Source organism: Chrysemys picta, chromosome 12, assembly GCF_011386835.1.
Source record: "Chrysemys picta bellii isolate R12L10 chromosome 12, ASM1138683v2, whole genome shotgun sequence".
NCBI lineage: Eukaryota > Metazoa > Chordata > Testudines > Emydidae > Chrysemys > Chrysemys picta.
Window position 1 is genome coordinate 20,112,524 of NC_088802.1, and position 18,956 is coordinate 20,131,479.

The 18,956-nt window shown below is 42.7% G+C and overlaps 1 protein-coding gene and 1 pseudogene across 1 annotated transcript; one reads left to right on the forward strand and one right to left on the reverse strand.

Moving 5' to 3' along the window:
- The first annotated feature begins 1,102 nt into the window (after positions 1-1,102).
- On the forward strand, positions 1,103-2,073 carry LOC135974532 (olfactory receptor 10A7-like; annotated as a pseudogene).
- A 13,378-nt stretch (positions 2,074-15,451) lies between these two features.
- LOC135974533 (olfactory receptor 11A1-like) lies at positions 15,452-16,456 on the reverse strand. The gene has a single exon (XM_065562955.1). It carries the CDS (start codon positions 16,454-16,456, stop codon positions 15,452-15,454), a length of 1,005 nt encoding a protein of 334 aa, XP_065419027.1.
- Positions 16,457-18,956: the final 2,500 nt, after the last annotated feature.

Here is an 18,956-nt window from a genome sequence, read left to right on the forward strand (position 1 = left end):
TAATACAGCCCCAACAGTGGACTTTTCTACTCCAAATTGATTTGCGACTAACCAGTAGCAGTCTGGATTCACCAGCTTCTACACAACGATTGCAACACGCTTCTCTACTGGAAGGGCAGCTCTCAATCTGCTGTCCTTGCACCGCAGGTCGGGGGCCAGCTAAGCACATAGCTCCATGAAGGTTGCTTTATGCATTCTAAAGTTCTGTACCCACTGGTCATCATCCCATACCTGCATGACAATCCGATCCCACCAGTTAGTGCTTGTTTCCCTAGTCCAGAAGTGATGCTCTACCGTATGCAGCTGCTCTGTGAATGCACAAAGCACTGATAAGTTGCTAAAAGAACAGGAGTACTTGTGGCACCTTAGAGACTAACACATTTATTTCAGCATAAGCTTTCGTGGGCTACAGCTCACTTCTTCAGATGCAGAGAGTGAAACACACAGACAGAAGACGCCCCAAAAGTGGACACGGACTGTCGACAGAGGGAGCAAATGTAGACACGCTTTGGCAACTTTGCTTTTGTCAATTTTTCCTTGGTTACATTAGTTTAATCGGAAAAGTTTGCCAGTGTACACAGGCCCTTAGATGGTGTAAAAATCAGCTCTCAGTGTGACAAGGCGATGCATTTGGCTTTACTTGTGAGCATGTACAGAAAGCTGTCAATAGTCTCAGAGCACTGTGAAGATTTTAAATACTTAAGTTTACCAGAAAGATAACAAGCCACTTTACAAGGTACCATTATCCCCATTTTACAGCTGTGGAAACTGAGGTACAGAACTACATGGCTTTTTCAAGGTCACACTGAGTCAGGAATAGTACCTTGCTTTCTTGACTCCCAGATTTCACCCATGGCACATATTACACAGCATAACCGGGGATAATTGCAGTACCAGCCCAGCTTGAGGTGTGGGGTTACAGTATCTATGACCATGGTACTGGCAGGAAAAAGATGCATAGAAAAGCAGAGATCCTGCAAAGCTCATCCATGACTACATTTAAACATCAACAACATTAAATGACACCACATAACCTATGAAATATGATATTAAAAAAGATAATGTGGAGTTATTTATTTAACCACATTTCTTGATATAGCCCATGACAGACACAGACCAGAGAAATCAAATGTTCATCACAGAATTCATCCTCCTAGGATTCGGGAATCTCCCTCAACTGCAGATTCTTCTCTTCCTGCTCTTTCTAGTAATCTACATTGTGACCATGGCTGGGAACATCCTCATCATTGCACTAGTTGTGGCTGATCAGCACTTTCACACCCCCATGTACTTCTTCCTGGGGAACTTGTCATGCTTGGAAACCTGCTACACTTCCATCATCCTACCCAGGATGGTGGCCAGTTTCCTGACTGGGGACAGAACCATTTCTGTCCAGGCCTGTATTGCACAACTTGATTTGTTTGGTTCTCTGGTAGCTGTGAAATGTTGTCTCTTATCAGTGATGTCTTATGATCAGTATTTAGCGATATGCAAACCACTGCAGTATGCAGCCATTATGAATGGCAGGCTCTGCTTCTGGCTGGCAGCTGGGTCTTGGGGAAGTGTTTTTTATGGCTTTCACCATCACTGCATGTTGGATATCCCAAATGATTTTTTGTGGCCCCAATGAAATTGAGCATTTCTTTTGTGATTACGCCCCGTTAGTAAAACTGTCCTACAGTGACACCTGCCTGATGGCTCTTGTGACTTTCCTGTTCTCCTCCATATTAACACTGCCTCCCTTTCTATTAACCCTGGCATCCTACATGTGTATCATCGCCACCATCCAGAGAATTCCTTCCACCACTGGAAGGCAAAAGGCATTTTCCACCTGCTCCTCTCACCTCATTGTGGTTACACTCTACTATTGGACACTAATCATTGTCTATCTGCTACCAGACACCAACACACTGAGAGACCTGAACAAAGTGTCCTCTCTCCTACACTGTCCTGACTCCCTTGGTCAATCCCCTCATCTACAGCCTGAGAAACAAAGAGGTCAAGGAGGCCTTGAGAAAAGCTGTTAGTGAGATTATGAATTTCATGACAAATAGCAAACTATTTTGTATGTAATTATTGTACATTACAATAAAATCAAGATAATGGGAACTCATCTGATGGGGTGATGCTGTGAATCCCTGCTCGTGACGGCAGCCCTTACCCATTAGAGCAGTTCTATTAAATACAATGGGACTCCTGGTGTGAGGAAGAGCTACATGTCTGAATAAGGTCAGCAGGGCCAAGCAATCCCCGATTCATGTTTTTCTCTGCTGGTATGGCAATATCAATTAACATGGGCTTGTTTGTCATAACGAGTTTTATTATTTATTATTATTGTTATTATTTAGCACAGAATAGCTCTCTTTGTTTCTATCTGAGGCTGTCATTCACACTTCCATAGGTTCCTAGAAATGAGAAATCAGAATGATTTGCTGTGTAACCTTCCCTTTCTTCAAAATGGGGATCATAATAGCTACCCCCCTCATGTGGCCCATGTGAAGCTTAATATATTAAGATTCATACTGGACTTTGCATTTACTGGCCATGATACAACACCTTGCTGTGTAATGGCTTTGACTTTAGTGGGTCGACATCAGTGTAAAATCACAGGAACAGTTATGAGGGTGTGTAGAACTATTATGATAGGGAGCAGCAGGGTAGCTGGAAATGAATCTAAAATTGGTGGTATCTGAGTGGCTTCCTTTCCAGGCAGTAGAATTACATTGGTGCTAATATGGACAGAATCAATGGAACAGTAGTGTAAGTGGGAGGAGTATCAGACTCTATAATCACATTATCCAGGTAACGAACACTCATGGTGTGAGAAAATTGCCTACGTGGTCAGGAATAAGCAAATCCCCCCCCCCCCCACACACACACACTATGTGGTCTGGTTATATTCTAACTTATTTCAGTTTTACACCAGTGTAACTGTGATGACTCCACTGGAGTTACTCATAATTTACACCAGCATAAGTGAGAGGTTGATTTGGCCATTGATTTCAGTAGAGTTACTCCTGATTGGTATTTGGGTGAGTGAAAGGGGAATCAATCACTACTGACTCCAATGGATTTATTCTGATTTACACCAGGGTGAGTGAGAGGGGAATCAGCCCCACTGAATCCCATTGAGTTACTCCTGATTTGCACCGAGGTGAATGAGAAGAGAATGAGCCCATATGATTATAGAACATTGCACTAACAGTGAAGTTTATTATATGGATTTCCCTATTCACCAATACCTGCAGAGCTCAGTCCATAACAACCCCTACTGCTGCCTCAGTACTGGCCACTCTCAATGAGATTTCCATAGCGACCTAACAGAGTTAGATGCCGTGCTCAGACTTCCAATGGGAACTGGGACCTAATTCCCCTAGGCCCCTGCAAAAACTACAACCTTAGTGAATATCAGACAGATAAATTCGGAGGTCACGGGGAAATATAGCATTCCCATTAGAGAAGTGGGGAGCTAGAGACACAAAGTTTATCCAAATGTTCAGACTTGGTAAATGGAAGCTGAGAAGCTTAGTGGCTTTGAAAATCAGGCTTTGTTTCTTTAGGCTTCTCAGCAGATATTTGGTGCCTACGCTTAGCATCCAAAGTGTGGAAAAGTTGCTGTTTAAAGTGCCCCACTTGAAAACGAGGGGTTATAATATCCCTGCTTTTGTCTGGAGAGCTCACAACGCTGTACAATGTGAGGCAAATATTATACCCAATCTGTAAAACCTTCATTATTATATTTGAGGCCCTGACAGGGGTGAAAAGTATCATTAAGGTCACCCATGAGAAGAGATGGGAATCCAACTCAAAGATTTCCTGCTTCCAAACACTCTACTAAGGGCAGTGGGGCCAGATCTTTACAGGTATTTAGACACCTAAAGAGATTTTCAAAAGCACCTACACTTCTAAAACTCATTGATTTCAATTGGAGATGCTAATGAAAATACCACTAGGTGCCTAAATGTCTTTAAAAATTGAGCCCATTAAGCTTGTGGGTGCAACATTGGGTACAAATTATAGTAAATAATTCCTCACCAATCTTGGCCAATGGGAAATTTGAGTGAGCAAGGAAATATAGGAAATATCTTCTGATGTCTATGGTTCCAACTTCTTACTCTGTGGGAGAATGGGTATTTTCTATGTGGGCATCTTATTCCATAGGACCAATTATCACAAAAGAACCCAATGGCCATTAGAAGTCAATAAGAGTTGCATAGTTAACTCCTTTATCTTCCTTTACAAAACCCATCCTAACAATGTGGCTTTTATTCAGCTTTATTAAACACATGGGCTGAGATTTTCAAAGCAACCTAAAGGACACCCAGTTCCCATAACAATTCATGAGAATGTGGCACACAAATCCTTTAGGCACCTTCGAAAATCTCCCCCTTTCTGTATGATTGTAACTATCTTACCAAGCAATCAAATCACTCTGTAACAATTAATTATCCTAATTATTATTAACCAACCCACCGATTTATCATTATAATTATTGCTGTTGTTCTTGTTTATGTTATGGTAGCACCTAGAAGCTATGGCACTGTTGTGCTGGGTGCTGTACAAACACATAACAATGGACAGTCCCTGCCCCAAACAGCTAACATCTAAGAATAAAACTATAGACAACAGGTGGAACAGACAAACAGATGAGGAGAGTACAAGGAAACAATTACATGTAACTGGTCAACATGAAGAACAGTGTGTCCAGTGACACAGCTGCCTAACCATCGTCAGGGTATTTTTGTTGGCTTCACAGCAGAGAAGAGTTTTAAGAAGGAGATTTTTGTGTCATCCACAAACTTTACAGGAATGATTTTATATTTAAAATTTCTTCACAAATCAAAAGGAAAGCTTCTGTCCATAACTTTTCTCAGGGCGGTTTTTATCTCCTGGTTCCTCAGGCTGTAGATGATGGGATTAATCAAGGGTGGCCACCACTGAATAAAATGCAAGCCACCAGATGCTGCTCCAGAGCAGAGTCGGAGGTTGGTGCCATGTACGAGAACATGCCACTGGTGAGGAATAAAACAATGACAGTGAGGTGGGGTAGGCAGGTGGAGATGGTTTTACGGCGACCTTCCACGGAAGGGATTTTCTGCACTGTTGAGAAGATCTGAACGTACGACACGTTATCAATGCAAAACAGCTTGAAGCTAAACACACACCAAAGACGATCAGTGCAATCTCACCAGTGTGGGATTCAGAGCATGAGATCCTCAGCAATGGCTGGATGTCACAGAAGAACTGGTTGATAATGGACCCACAAAAGGGTGATGAAAACGTGTTAGCAGTGTGCAAAGCAGAATAGAGACCACCACCCACCCATGACCCGCAGGCTAACTTAACACACCTCCCCTTGTTTATGATCATTGCGTAGTGGAGAGGATTGCAGATGGCAACATATCGGTCAAAAGCCATGATTGTGAGGAGGATAGCTCTGTAGCTAAGAATGACATAAATAGAAATAGCTGTGCGACACATTCCTGGAACGAAATGGATGAGCTGTTCATGAGGGAGTTGATGAAGGACTTGGGTACCGTGACAGAAATGAAGCAAATATCCAAGAAGGATAGATTTCTCAGGAAGAAGTACATGGGGGTGTGAAGGTGGCAGTCCAGGGTTATTGCCATGATGATGCTAAGATTCCCTGACAAGGATACAATGTAAATAAACAGAAACACCACAAAGTGTAAAAGCTGCAGCTCCCGAACATCAGAGAACGCCATTAGAAAGAATTCATTCATGGTGGTTTGATTGGCCATGATTTTTCTGGGAATAAAATTTCTCTCTGCAGAGGAAAGGATAAAGACACTGGTATAATAACAATAACGAGAACAGCAGGAGTCATACATACAGATATCTCCAGGTCTTAAATTCAGCTGGAGCTGTCCAGAGCCGAGCTTCAGTAAATATTTTCAAACCCCTTGGAGTTTTTATAGAATGTTGGGAAGGGGTGGCGTAAGGGGATATGGGGGGCTTTGGGAAACACTCTATAGGACTTTAAGCCCTGAATATCTCCCTATATTCTACTCCTAAACACAGTCCTTCAAACTGTTGCATACAGCCAGTTGGAAAACCGAGAGTAATCACCTAAACTATTTTCTGTTTCTCATCCAGGATTGTTTTGATGGAAAGTTTCCAGTAATCTCTAATGCTCAGTGATTCCTAGGTGGAACCCACTAACTACAAGGAATCTCCCTGTTTATTATTATTTTTGTAAGGTTCTCAAAAACGAAATGAGTGTGGGTAAATGCCTGGAGGATTCATAGATTCATGACAGATAGTTAGATAGATGGATAACTAGATCTGTCTGCGACACTCTTTCACCTAGCACATAGAAACGTCAGTACATGGCCCTACTGTGGGTGGGTAAACTAGTTCTAGCAGGAATCATTTAAAGAATCTGGAGATCATTACATCTTATGGTCCTTCGATTTGCAAGGGGATGACAAGGTTTTCAAAAATAAAATGCCAAACCCTCTGCTCTTTACCCAGTCCTTTCTTAAGGAATAATTAAGGATGCCAAAATGTAAGTACAGCTGGCAGGACGTGGGCCAATAATAATAGCAGAACTAATAACTGAATCAAAATAATAAGAAAGTAGTGCATAGAATTAGAAAATGAACAAAAGTTATGAAGACTATGAGTAGGAAATAGCTGAGATTGCCTGCCTCCCAGAGGTTCTCATTGAGATTGCCTGCCTCCCAGAGGTTCTCATGTACCACACCATCACTGTAAGTGTTAAAGGGCTGGCTTCTGTTCTCAACAACACCGGTGTAAACCTGGAGTCACTAGAGGAGTTTGGGGTTTACACTGGTGTAAGTGAGGTCAGAAACTGGCCCAATATCTTATTTCAGTAACAAATCCTGAGTACTGCTTAGCAACTCCAACTTCAACAGACACAAACATCACACACCCTCTCAGACTCAGCAATGCACAATTGAGGGAGTTCAGCATCTCTGAATTTCCCCTGCACATCTATCTATCTATCTATCTATCTATCTATCTATCTATCTATCTATCTATCTATCTATCTATCTATCTATCTATCATTTCTGGGATGCCTAGCAGTATGTTATCTGGGGTGGGGGGGGGGGGGTGTTGTCTGTGCCAAAAAAAATAAAATAAAGCTAGATCTATTGCAGTGGAGCTAAAGATATTGTATTTTCAAAAGTCTGAGGGAATCATACCATGTTAAAACAGGCGTCTTCCTCTCCGTTTATGACAGTCTCATTCTTCCTCTGGCTTCATGCTATTTGCTAAGAAGGAAATAATGGTAACATAGACACGCCCTTGTATCCCAAGGCTGAAATATTGTTAGGGACCAATATATGAGGAAACAAACCCCAACAGAAGTAATTTAACTGCACAAACCATGCTACATATGTGCAAAAAAGGGTGCCTATTCTCCTCCATAATCCACCTTCATGGAGTGAATGAAGTACACCCCTGGAGATAACTGTTGCCATATAGCCTTCAAAGGTCCTTGGGGGAAACATCTCTGGGGTCCCATAATGAGATGTGTGCTTACAGCAAACACTTCCCCACCCTGTATACTCTTGTATGTTCACAGCAAGGCACAATAATAGATGTAGGAGCTAACTTCCTCCTGGGTGTAACTCCATCAACTTCTGGGGAGTGATAGCAAAGAAAACTCTGGGACATGGTTTCTTGTAAGCCTTTCTGCAGTAGCTTAAACTGCCTGATTCAAAGATTCATAGCTTCGCAGAATTCAAGGCCAGAAGGGGCCATCATGATCTAGTCTGACCTTCTAAGTGTTCATTGCATTTGGGACCACCAGATTCTTATCATTTATCATGAGGACAATGTAGTTACTCTGCATTTAAACTGCAGAACAGGATATGGCTCTGTGGCAAATTGCCGGCACTGTTGTGATGGGTCCTGTGCTTTTTTCTTCTTATGGGGTGGTCAGGGCATCATTTCTCGCCCCTTTTCTTGGGCATTAACTGCCTCACTAATGTCCCGGAGAAGGGGGAATGAGGGGGAGAGATCTGGGCCTGCCCTCTACTCGTGTCCCAGCCCAGGGGCCTTAGGGATAGCAGCAAAGAGCTTGAAACTGCGATTCCTTCCCCTGGGCCACTTCCCTCTCTGCCCCTTCAGTTTGTTGGGCTTCCCACCCTCTCTCCACTTGGGTAGGATTTCTCCCAAACCCTTGTGTCTGGGGAGTCCCTCTGCTCAGCGTGAGCAGGGTTTCCTTTTACCTAGTGTTCTGGTCTTCTGGCCCACAACAGTACTCCTCCAAACTCCTCCCTCTGTTTGACTGAAGCAGGGGTTTTTATCAGGTGTCTGGCAGGGCCTTAATTGGCTCCAGGTGCTCTCATTAACTCGTAGTAACCTCTCCTCCATCTACAGGGAACAAGGCTCTGACCATCCTGGGGCTTACATATCTCTCATCTGTCACTCTTCTGCTGTATCACAGGCCATTATAGTTTTCAAAGCTAACGGTGTGAAACAAATCATACCAATGGAGAAGAGAACTGGGAGGGAGGAGAAATGGTGCATGGACTATAGAAATCCAACTACCCTTTCATCTAGAGAGGTTGCCATTGGTGAGGGATAGAGTTGGTTGGATTTTTTACCCCTGTGGAAAATTTTGACTATTCAATGAAAAATAGAAAACTGAGATATTTCAATTCAGAAATGATATCATGGAGCCTCATGGGAATTGTAGTTCAGGTGCCTCATGCTCCCGTTCATCTCTACAGACTGAACTTATTGGTCCGACTACATCTCCTATAATGCACCATGGTCTTGCCTCTTGGTGAGGGGAGCTAGTGCATCATGGAACTCCCTTGGCATGGTGGATCATGGGAGATGTAGTCCAGCTGGGAAGTCCAGTCCATAAAGAAGAATGAGGTCATAGAAAAAGGTACAGAGAAGAGCAACATAAATGATTATGTGTATAGAACAGCTTCCATATGAGGAAGAATTAAAAAAGACTGGGACTATTCAGCTTGGAAAAAAGATGACTAAGGGGGGATATGATAGAGGTCTATAAAATAATGACTGGAGTGGAGAAACTGAATAGAGAAGTGTTATTTGCTCCTTCACATAGAGCAAAAATCAGGGGAAACCCAATGAAAGTAATAGGCAAAAGGTTTAAAAGAAACAAGAGGAAGTACTTCTCCACTTAACGCAGAGTCAACCTGTGGAACTCATTGCCAGGGGATGTTGTGAAGGTCAAAACTATAACTGGGTTAAAAAAGAATTAGTCATCTATGGACCTATCCTCCACGAGCTTATCTATTAGCCAAGATAGTCAGAGACGCAGCTTCAATTCCCCCCTCTCTGCCGGAGGTGGAAGAAAACATTTGAATAGGGTATCCCAGCCTCAGTCTCTACTGTTGAAGCTGTTCAATTGTGGATAAATAATGGAAGAGTAATTGGAGCAGGGGAACTGGACCCTAGGTCTTCCACCTTCCTGGACTACAGAATCATTCCGACTCTCAGTCTCTCTCTCTTTGGCCCAAGGACTATTTAAATATTTATCCACAATGGAACAGTCACTGGGCCAGAGAGAGCGATGATGGGCCTATTTATGTTACTTTACATTTTTCAAACACACACAAAAAGGCATCACCTGGAAAAGCTTTAGTCAAAACCATTGTGATGAGATTTGACAGTGAAGTAAATAACCAGGAGCTTTATTGATCAGGCCTGCACTGCTGGGACATCCATACAACACTGATGGAAGTCCCAGGGTCAGATCTCCAGATTATAAGGTAGTTCTTTAATGGATCTACTCCAGTTCACACCAGCAGAGAATCTGGGCTCATACAATCTATCCATCATTCAAGGGAATTTTGCCATCAGTTAATGGTAACATGGTTAATTCTTCACTGAGTTAGTGGCCCTGATTCCCCACTTTGTAACACCTATTCATAATACAAAAAAATCCTAATTTACACTGGTGGGATTTTAAAGAGAATCAGACCACTTGAAGTCTTTAAATCAAGATTTGAGGATGTCAGTAACTCAGTCAGACGTTATGGGTCTATTAAATGAGGGAGTGGGTGAGGTTCTGTGGCCTGCAATTTTCAGGTGAGACTAGATAATCACGATGGTCCCTTCTGAACTTAAAGTCTATGAGTCTATTATGGAGTTAGACCATCATTACCTCTCACCTATTACTTCTCTTCATCATCATTTTAGGATCTCCCTCAATCTTCTTACATCCTGGAGGGAAGGAAACTTGTTTCCTCTCTATCTTCCTACCCTTGAATGCTGAGTATCTTCTTTCTGCCGTTATCTCCCAGCTCCTTTTGGGGTGCAATTTTCCCACCGCAATGCATAAATAGTTCAAACCACATTGTACACTGTGGCAGACAGGAAGAACATGGTCTCTGGGCAGTATCTGGGTGGAGATGGGCTGTTTCCTCCACGCCCCCTGTCCATTCCCATATATCACACTCAATAATAGGGACTGGTCCTCTTTAGCAGCCAGTCATTACTCTGCCTCAATTCTGTCATAGCCTTGAATGAGGATCTCCATGACAGCCATGTATAGCAACTCCAAATACTTGAAAAAGTAAATATCAAACATTCAGGGACTTATCATTGGAATTTTGTCTGAGTAAGAATTCAATGTTAATGGGGCTACTCACATGAGTCATGATGAGGCCCAATAATTAACAGACAATTGAATTTTGACCCCTGTCCTAACCCATACCCCCCACACACACCTAATGTAAATAGATTTATAGCACAGGGGTGACATCACTCAACTCTAGAAACTTATCCCATAGCTGAATGCAATTGGAAATGTCATGCATGCTGCAACCATGCTAGCTCCCATCCAGGGCTGGCTCTGGCTTTTTGGTGGCCCCAAGCAAAAGAAAAAAAAACAGCGGCGCAGCCAGAGCGCGGGTGCAGGGGGACCGGCTGGGGCGGGGGAGAGGGAGCGGGCAGGAGAGAGAGAGAAGGGGGCGGCCAGGGCTACAGCAGGGGCGCTGCCACGCGGCCCCTCCCGCTGCGCTGCCTCCTGCCGCCTGCCGCGAGGGCTCCGCTCTGGTCGGCGGGGAGGGAAGGAAGAGGACTGCCCTGCAGGGAGCTCTAGTTCTCCGCGCCGCCGCCGCCCCCTACAGGGCAGCCGGAGCGGAACAAGAACATAAAAAAACAAAAAACAAACAAACAAACAAAAAGCAGCCGTGCCACCCTAGGATTGGGCAGAATGCTGCCTCCAACAATCTGCCACCCCAAGCACCAGCTTGCTCAGCTGGTGCCTGGAGCCGGCCCTGCTCTCATCTCTCCTCTTTGGTGGATCAGCAAGACCTCATCAGTTCAGTGAATGTGGTATCCTATTGTAAATATGCACCATCTATGTGCAGAAGATCCTGTCTCCCTCTGGTGTCTGGACAAAGCAAGTATAGCAGCCTGCAGTTAATTGACGTGCAAAGATGTTATTACTTTAGGTCCTAGAGTCCTCAAATTTTGTTACAAATGATTCTGGATTTAATAACTTTGTTTGGTAGCTAGCTAGCTAGTTCTATCTACCCTATACATAACTCTCTTATATGCTAATTGTTAAACTATTTGCAGATGACACTAAACTGAAAGGGGTTGCAAGCACTTAGGAGAAGAGGTTTAGAATTGTATGAGTCATTGGAGCTGGCATTGTCTCTCTGGCCACCTTAGTGATCTGGGTACTTTTAAACCAGTTCCTTAATGATTCTTAATTGCACTCAGACAGGGAGGAGACACACACATCTATGTCTTTTAGGCTGCCCTGAGAGCAAACTTAATCATTTTCCCCTCAGTGGGTAGTCATGACAAATATAGAGGAAATTAAGGGACCCATAGGAGTCATAAATTATTACAAACATTTCTACCTTGAAACAGGTGTATTAAGAGGAGCATCATGTTGAAGACATGAAAGGTAACACTGCTGTACAGCCAAAATGCTTCTGAAATAAATGTAGTCAAACTTTACTAATTCTGGGTCACTGAGAACGAAAATGATGCTTAAAATTGTTGATTGGCTCTAGTTTTCAAGATATGCTATTGGGTCAGTATATACGACACTTGACTTGGGAATGGCGGAGGATAAGTGAGTTATAAAGGGAAGGGATCTCAATTTAAACCAGAAATGACTAAAATACATATTTGACTGGATCTATGAATAAATCTATGACTGCATCATTCATTGTTTTGCCTAAAAAGCAAGTACTGTCCAAACCCAATCTGAAGCTGGTATTGCGTCATATATGATATGAATTGCATCATGTTATTCCTAGAAGTCATGGATGATGCAATCATAACGAAGCTTACATCACTCTGCTGAACAAATTGCCCTTTATCAGCTCTAGAAATCATACAGTGTCGTGCTCTCTTATTTGTCAGTGTTTGATTTTGCAAAGGGACACATTTCTGTTTAGCCAAAGTAAGCAGAGATGCCTCGTACTTGTGTGAACAGTGCAGATAACTTCTGCTATGTTTGTGGTGAAGTGACTTTTGCATCACAAAAGCGCAGTATAACCACTATGGTTAAGAAAGCCTATCACCTTTATTTTGGCTGCAAAATTGGAGATCAGGACAAGAGGTGGGCCCCACACATATGCTGCAACACTTGTGCAACAAATCTTTGCCAGTGGTTGAACAGGAACTTTTGCAGTGCCAATGATTTGGAGAGAGCCAACAGATCATACCAGCAATTGTTACTTCTGCATGGTGCCTCCAGTTGGGAAAGGTGTGTCAAAGAAGAAAAAGTGGACTGTGCATTATCCAAACTTTCCATCAGCTATACGCCCAGTACCCCACGGAGAAGGACTGCCAGTTCCTGATGCACCAGAATCATTCTCACTTGAGTCAGATGAGGAAGAGGATGAAACTTCTGGTCCTGAACCATCAATGTCACAGAACCCACATTTTCTCCCATCCTCCTCCTCTGAACCACACCTCATAACACAAGGTGAACTGAATGACCTTGTCAGGGATTTGGAACTACCCAAGAGTAAGGCAGAGCTATTGGGCTCCAGACTACAGCAGTGGAATCTCCTGGCAGGTGATGTTAGGGTTTCCATGTTCCGTGACCGTCAAAAGGATCTTGTCCCATTCTTCTTCATGGAAGGTGATCTTGTAGCCTGCAACAACATCGATGGTGTGATGGCAGCCGTCAACATCGTTCACGATCCAGATGAGTGGAGACTGTTCATTGATTCATCGAAGAGGAGTCTTAAAGCTGTTTTACTGCATAATAGCAATGTTTTGCCATCAATTCCAGCTGGTCATGCAGTCCATATGAAGGAAACCTATGACAACATGAAACAACTTTTGAGGTGCATAAACTATGACCAACATCAGTGGCAGCTTTGTGGCAATTTGAAGGTTGTTGCTCTCTTGCTTGCTCTGCAGACTGGATACACAAAGTACTGCTGTTTTCTCTGTGAATGGGATAGTCGTGCAAAAGATTCACACTACATCAAGAAAGATTGGCCACTCTGACAGTCATTGGAGCCTGGGAGGAAAAATGTTCAGCATCCATCACTTGTTGAATCAAGGAAGATTTTGTTACCACCCTTACACATCAAGCTGGGTCTGATGAAGAACTTTGTCAAGGCCATTGACAAAACACAAGCAGCTTTCAAGAACCTCCGTGGAAAATTTCCAAGGTTAAGTGAAGCTAAGATAAAGGAAGGTGTCTTTGTTGGTCCTCAGATTCGTGAACTTCTTCGAGATGATGCATTTGACCGTGCACTACGTGGCAAGGAAAAGACGGCATGGAAAGCCTTCCAGTTAGTGCCAATAAATTTTCTCTGAAACAACAAGGCAGACAACTACAGGTTGTTGGTGGAAAACCTCCTCAAGGCATACAAAAGCCTTAGTTGCAACATGTCACTAAAGATACATTTTTTGCACTCTCATCTAGATTTTTTTCCACCGAACTGCGGAGCAGTGAGCGACGAGCACGGCAAGCGATTTCACCAGGACAGTGCAACAATGGAGAAATGCTATCAGGGCAAATGGAGCCCATCAATGCTTGCAGACTATTGCTGGAGAGTGACAAGAGATGCTCCATTTAATGAATACAAGAGACAAGCCAAGAAGTGCCGAGTAGACACTGAATAGGACTAAACTATGGACATAATAGTTTTTTGCCTTTTGTTTCATAATTAAAAATCAGCAAAAGGGTTATATAAATAAAATTTAAGTGTTACATAAACAGGACAGGTGAAATATTATCATGTAAAGCAACCATAAACACATGAAAAGACCTAGGTTTACAATTTATGATTAAAACTCTACTATCTACACAATATACTTAGACATAAAATGTAAAAACTTAAATATGTTAGAAACAGTAGTCAATCAGTTGTTTTAATTGTCATATTTGAATTCAGCACATCAAAATACATAATAAATAGCACATTTTATCTCTGAAGCAGACGACTTCTCAAAAATTGTAGACCAGTGTAATTGTTCCACTCTCCTCGGCACCAGTGAGGACTGAGATGGAGAATTTTGGCCAGATTTGGGCACGACACTTTAAGAAGGCTGTAGTCTAGTTTAACAAGCTGTGGCCAGGAAGAATCAGGGAATGGTAGAATTTTAATTTCCAGCCTCAATGACCTGGCCAGCAGCAAATTACTGCTGCCAGGGAGCAAGGGGTGGCAGAGAGGAGGGAACTGTGCCTTCCTGAGTCAGAAATCCTTCCCTTGGCTGGTCCTTGGACAGCGTAACGGAGAACCACCACTACTCTGATGAAGCACAGGAGCAGGTAGCTTGTGGCCATGGAGCCTTGAATAACACCGATGGGGGCCAAGCCATCATTGACAACACTTGGCCCACCTGTATAGTTACCTTCCCTTGGAGCCATTTCACCTAATAGAACTGTAGTATGCAAATTATCAGGAGAAAAAGAGTGAGGATTCATTGAATTACCTCAGATGTCGCCATGGCCCAATTTAAGAATGACCTGACCTACTGACTCGGCCATGTGTATAATTTATTCTTAATCTAATGATTAGACACAACTTTTCTTAACAATTTAGCTTCATTAAAACTAATATCTTCAAACAAAGCCTACACACTTATTTGAAATGAGGATTAACGCTGTGGAAAGTGGGAAGAGTATGTTTATTCCAGTTTTAAGATCACTCGGGAGAAAGAAAGGCAATGGCAAAAGCTAAATTTCAAGCAGAACACATTCTTAATTATTTTATTCTCATGATCTAATTAAGGTATTTACTTGCAAAGTCATCCAGACTCCAAGAATAAATAATCCAAGATCAGGGAGGATACAGAGTATTCTTCAGACCTTAGAGTGGGAGCAGGAGGTGCAGTGTATTTTTAAGGCTTTGGCTTGGTGTTCTAACTTTCCTCCAAAATGTGTCAGACGGCCAGAGGCAGGCAGCACTCAGAGTCTGCACTTGCTTTCAGGGAGTCCTGATTTTGATATGCATGAGTTCAACAGGCACACAAAGATGAGTATGGACTACTTCTGTGAGTCAGATTTTTTATATATATTTAATGGACCAATCATGGAGATATGATCTTGCAAACTAAGGACAGTTTTTCTCAAGGCTTCCCTCACCTCCTTGTTTCTCAGGCTGTATACCAGGGGGTTGACCAGTGGGGTGAGGACTCCATAAAAGATAGAGAACACTTTGTTCAGGTCCCTCAGTGCATCAGAGTCTGATAACAAATATACAATGACTAGAGTTCCATAGAAAATTGACACCACAATGAGGTGAGAGGAGGAGGTGGAAAAGGCCTTTTTTCTCCCGGTGATGGAAGGAATTCTCAGGATGGTGGAGATGATACTACCATAGGATGCTAGGGTCAACAGAAATGGAGGCAATATAAATATGGAGGAATTTATGAAAGCAGTAACTTCCAGGGTGTGGGTGTCACTGCAGGACAGTTTCGTTATTGGGTTAAAATCACAAAAGAAATGGTCAATTTCATTGGGCCCACAGAATGTTAATTGTGACATCATAGATATTAAGAAGGCAACAGACATAAATCCACCTATCCATGTCCCAGCCACCAGCTTGACACAGAAACTGCCATTCATGAGTGCTGAATAATGCAGAGGTTTGCATATCGCTAAATATCGATCATAAGACATCACAGATAAGAGAGAACATTCAGCGCCTGTTAGAGAAGCAAAGAAATATAATTGTGTGAGGCAGGCATGAACAGAAATGGTTCTGTCCCCAGTCAAGAGATTGGTCAGCATCCTGGGCATGATAGCCGAGGTGTAACTGGTCTCCAAGCAGGACAAGTTCCCCAGGAAGAAGTACATGGGGGTGTGAAGGTGCTGATCAGCCACAACTAGTGCAATGATGAGGATGTTCCCAGCCAGAGTCACAATGTAGATCACTAGAAACAGCAGGAAGAGAAGAATGTGCAGTTGAGGGAATGTCCCCAATCCCAGGAGAATGAATTCTGTGATGATTGTTTGATTTCCATGGCATTTGTTTGTTGTGGGTTTCATCTAGGGGAAATACAAAAAATTTTGCAATTTACAGCAAGACTTCCATTTCAAAGTGGTCAGCATTTCAATTCTGGCTTCTCCCTGCTGGTTCCGTCCCAACGGTTAAGTAACAACACCAGTTGGTGGTGGTATTTTGGGAAAATTTCTCCTAAGGCCCTAAGCGGAATCACCTTGGAAATGTCCCTATTGTCTAGTATCTCTATGGTTGAACACATCTCAGCTGCAGAACTCCTGACCATACTTGTATATTACTTTAGCCACAATGTCTGAGATTATCAGTGGAGACTAAGAGAATTAAATGCCACTTTCCTGGGCTCCTGTGAAAACCCAAGCCAAAGGCCATTGCTGGGCTCATACCTAATTTAGCCATACTTACACTGCAGAGTCCAGCAGATTCCAGTGGAGTGGATACAAGAATTCAATTCCAGGGACTTGGTTTTTATTCCTGGCTCATCCACCCCCAGACCTTGAGATTGTCCTTTCCTCTCTCTGTGCCTCTGTTACCTCCTCTGTGAAATCGTTGATGACAATACCACTTACTGTTCTTTTAATGTGATTTGAGGTTTATGAAACAAGAGCTCTCAGCATGTGCTCTGTTGTTCTTGTGGAATATGGAGATGCTACTTAAGAGACTTCACAAAGTTCTTTAATATCTGTTAATGAGTGCTATGTATTTTCTAAATGCTATAATTCTGCTATGTGACCATGCATAAAACTTTCAATACACAATAGGAAGAGAACTTAACCATGCCTCACAGTCACAGCACACGTTTATATTTTCATCTCAATTTCTGCAGTGACAAAGCCATCAAGGGCGATTAACACTGAATGGCTTACCCCTTGTGAAGCAGTGGGAGTGTGCTGAGAGAGACAGAGCTAGGAACAGTGATCAGTCACTACCTAGATCAGGGGGCTCAGCAGCACATGGGATTCAGAAGCTGGAACAGGACTAAGATGTCACAGTTGCATCTAGGTTTCCGCTGTGACTAAAATTTTAAATAGTCCCGTAAACAAACCCATAGGGATATTCAATCATCCAAAGAAGAGAACTCACCCCTTGCAGGATCTGCTGATTTCTAGAGCCACCTACGAGATGCAAGGATTCTGATGACCATCAGAGATTTACTACTAAAAGCGCTGTTGTCATGGGTTATTTGACCGTCACCATTTTTGTAACCTCATTGCTACTGCCAGAAAGCACAGATAGGGTTGAAATTTGGCAATATGATGGAATGAGGTCACATATGTGGAAATATGTTCTTCATCTGTTTAACATAACTACAGATATAATCTGACACACAATTAATGCCCAAGCCCATACATGTCCTCACCCCTCCCTCCACCTCCCCCACCCCCCAACACACACTCACTCATTCAGGTGTGTATGCCCTAGTTCACAAGAATCTAGTAATTTTCCAGTGGATGCAGGAGAATGACTCACATACAGTGGAAACATGAAATGCAAGAAATGGGGCCACTCAGAAGGAAATTAACCCAGTTTGGAATTTTGATTAAACTAGAATGAAGGGGCTGAGGTTTTTGAAATGCTGAAAGTGTTTCAATGGGACTTATTCACCTAATTGCCATAAAGGGAGATTGTCAATGGCAAAAATAGGGCAGACAGGTTGAAATTCCAAACATTGGCCATGACTGTCTCGGTTGAACTTAAAATATATATAGTAAGATTCCAGGATAGTGACTGTGTGTCACTCTAAAGCATACTAAGCCTGAAAAAACAAAGGGATCCTGTAAAAGGTGGAAGCATAGACTAATAGCTAAGGATGAGTACAAAAGAATGCCACAAGTACATAGGGACAAAATCAGAAAGGCTAAGGCACAAAATGAGTTACACCTAGCAAGGGACATAAGTAAGAAAAGGAACTGTAAGTACATTAGGAGCAAGAGAAAGATGAAGAAAAGTGGGGGTCCTGTAGCTGTCAGGAAAGGAGAGCCAATAATGTATGATATCAAGAAGACTGACAAATCAACACAACCACGTACACAATAAAACAACTAATCACACACAATAACCCCAAGCACACATAGCCCCTCACTACAGTGCACACCCGCACAAATTAACACAAATGTCCCAGTATAACACAAAGAACACACAAATCAACACAACCACCCACACAACTCAACCAGAACACACAATAACCCCTAACATCACTCTGAAAACTAAAATTTCTGTTGAATCTATATGAAATGATGGAAACAGTTACAAGCATGGTTGATAGCGCTTTCTGTTTAGATTATTGCTTGGTTCCATTATCACTGGGATTAACGGTCTGTTATCGTCCAGTTTTTAAGTTGTCAGCCATTTTGCGGCTTTATAACACACAAGTTTACAAATTACACTCGTGTGAGAGCACAGGCTTTCAGCTAGTAGAGAAGTGACCAGATTGCCTCCAGGGATAGAAGCTTGGCACAGTGACCTGGGTGACATGGCAGCTAAAGGGCAGGTAACATTTAGAAGAACAATCTCAGACATACTTGAAAA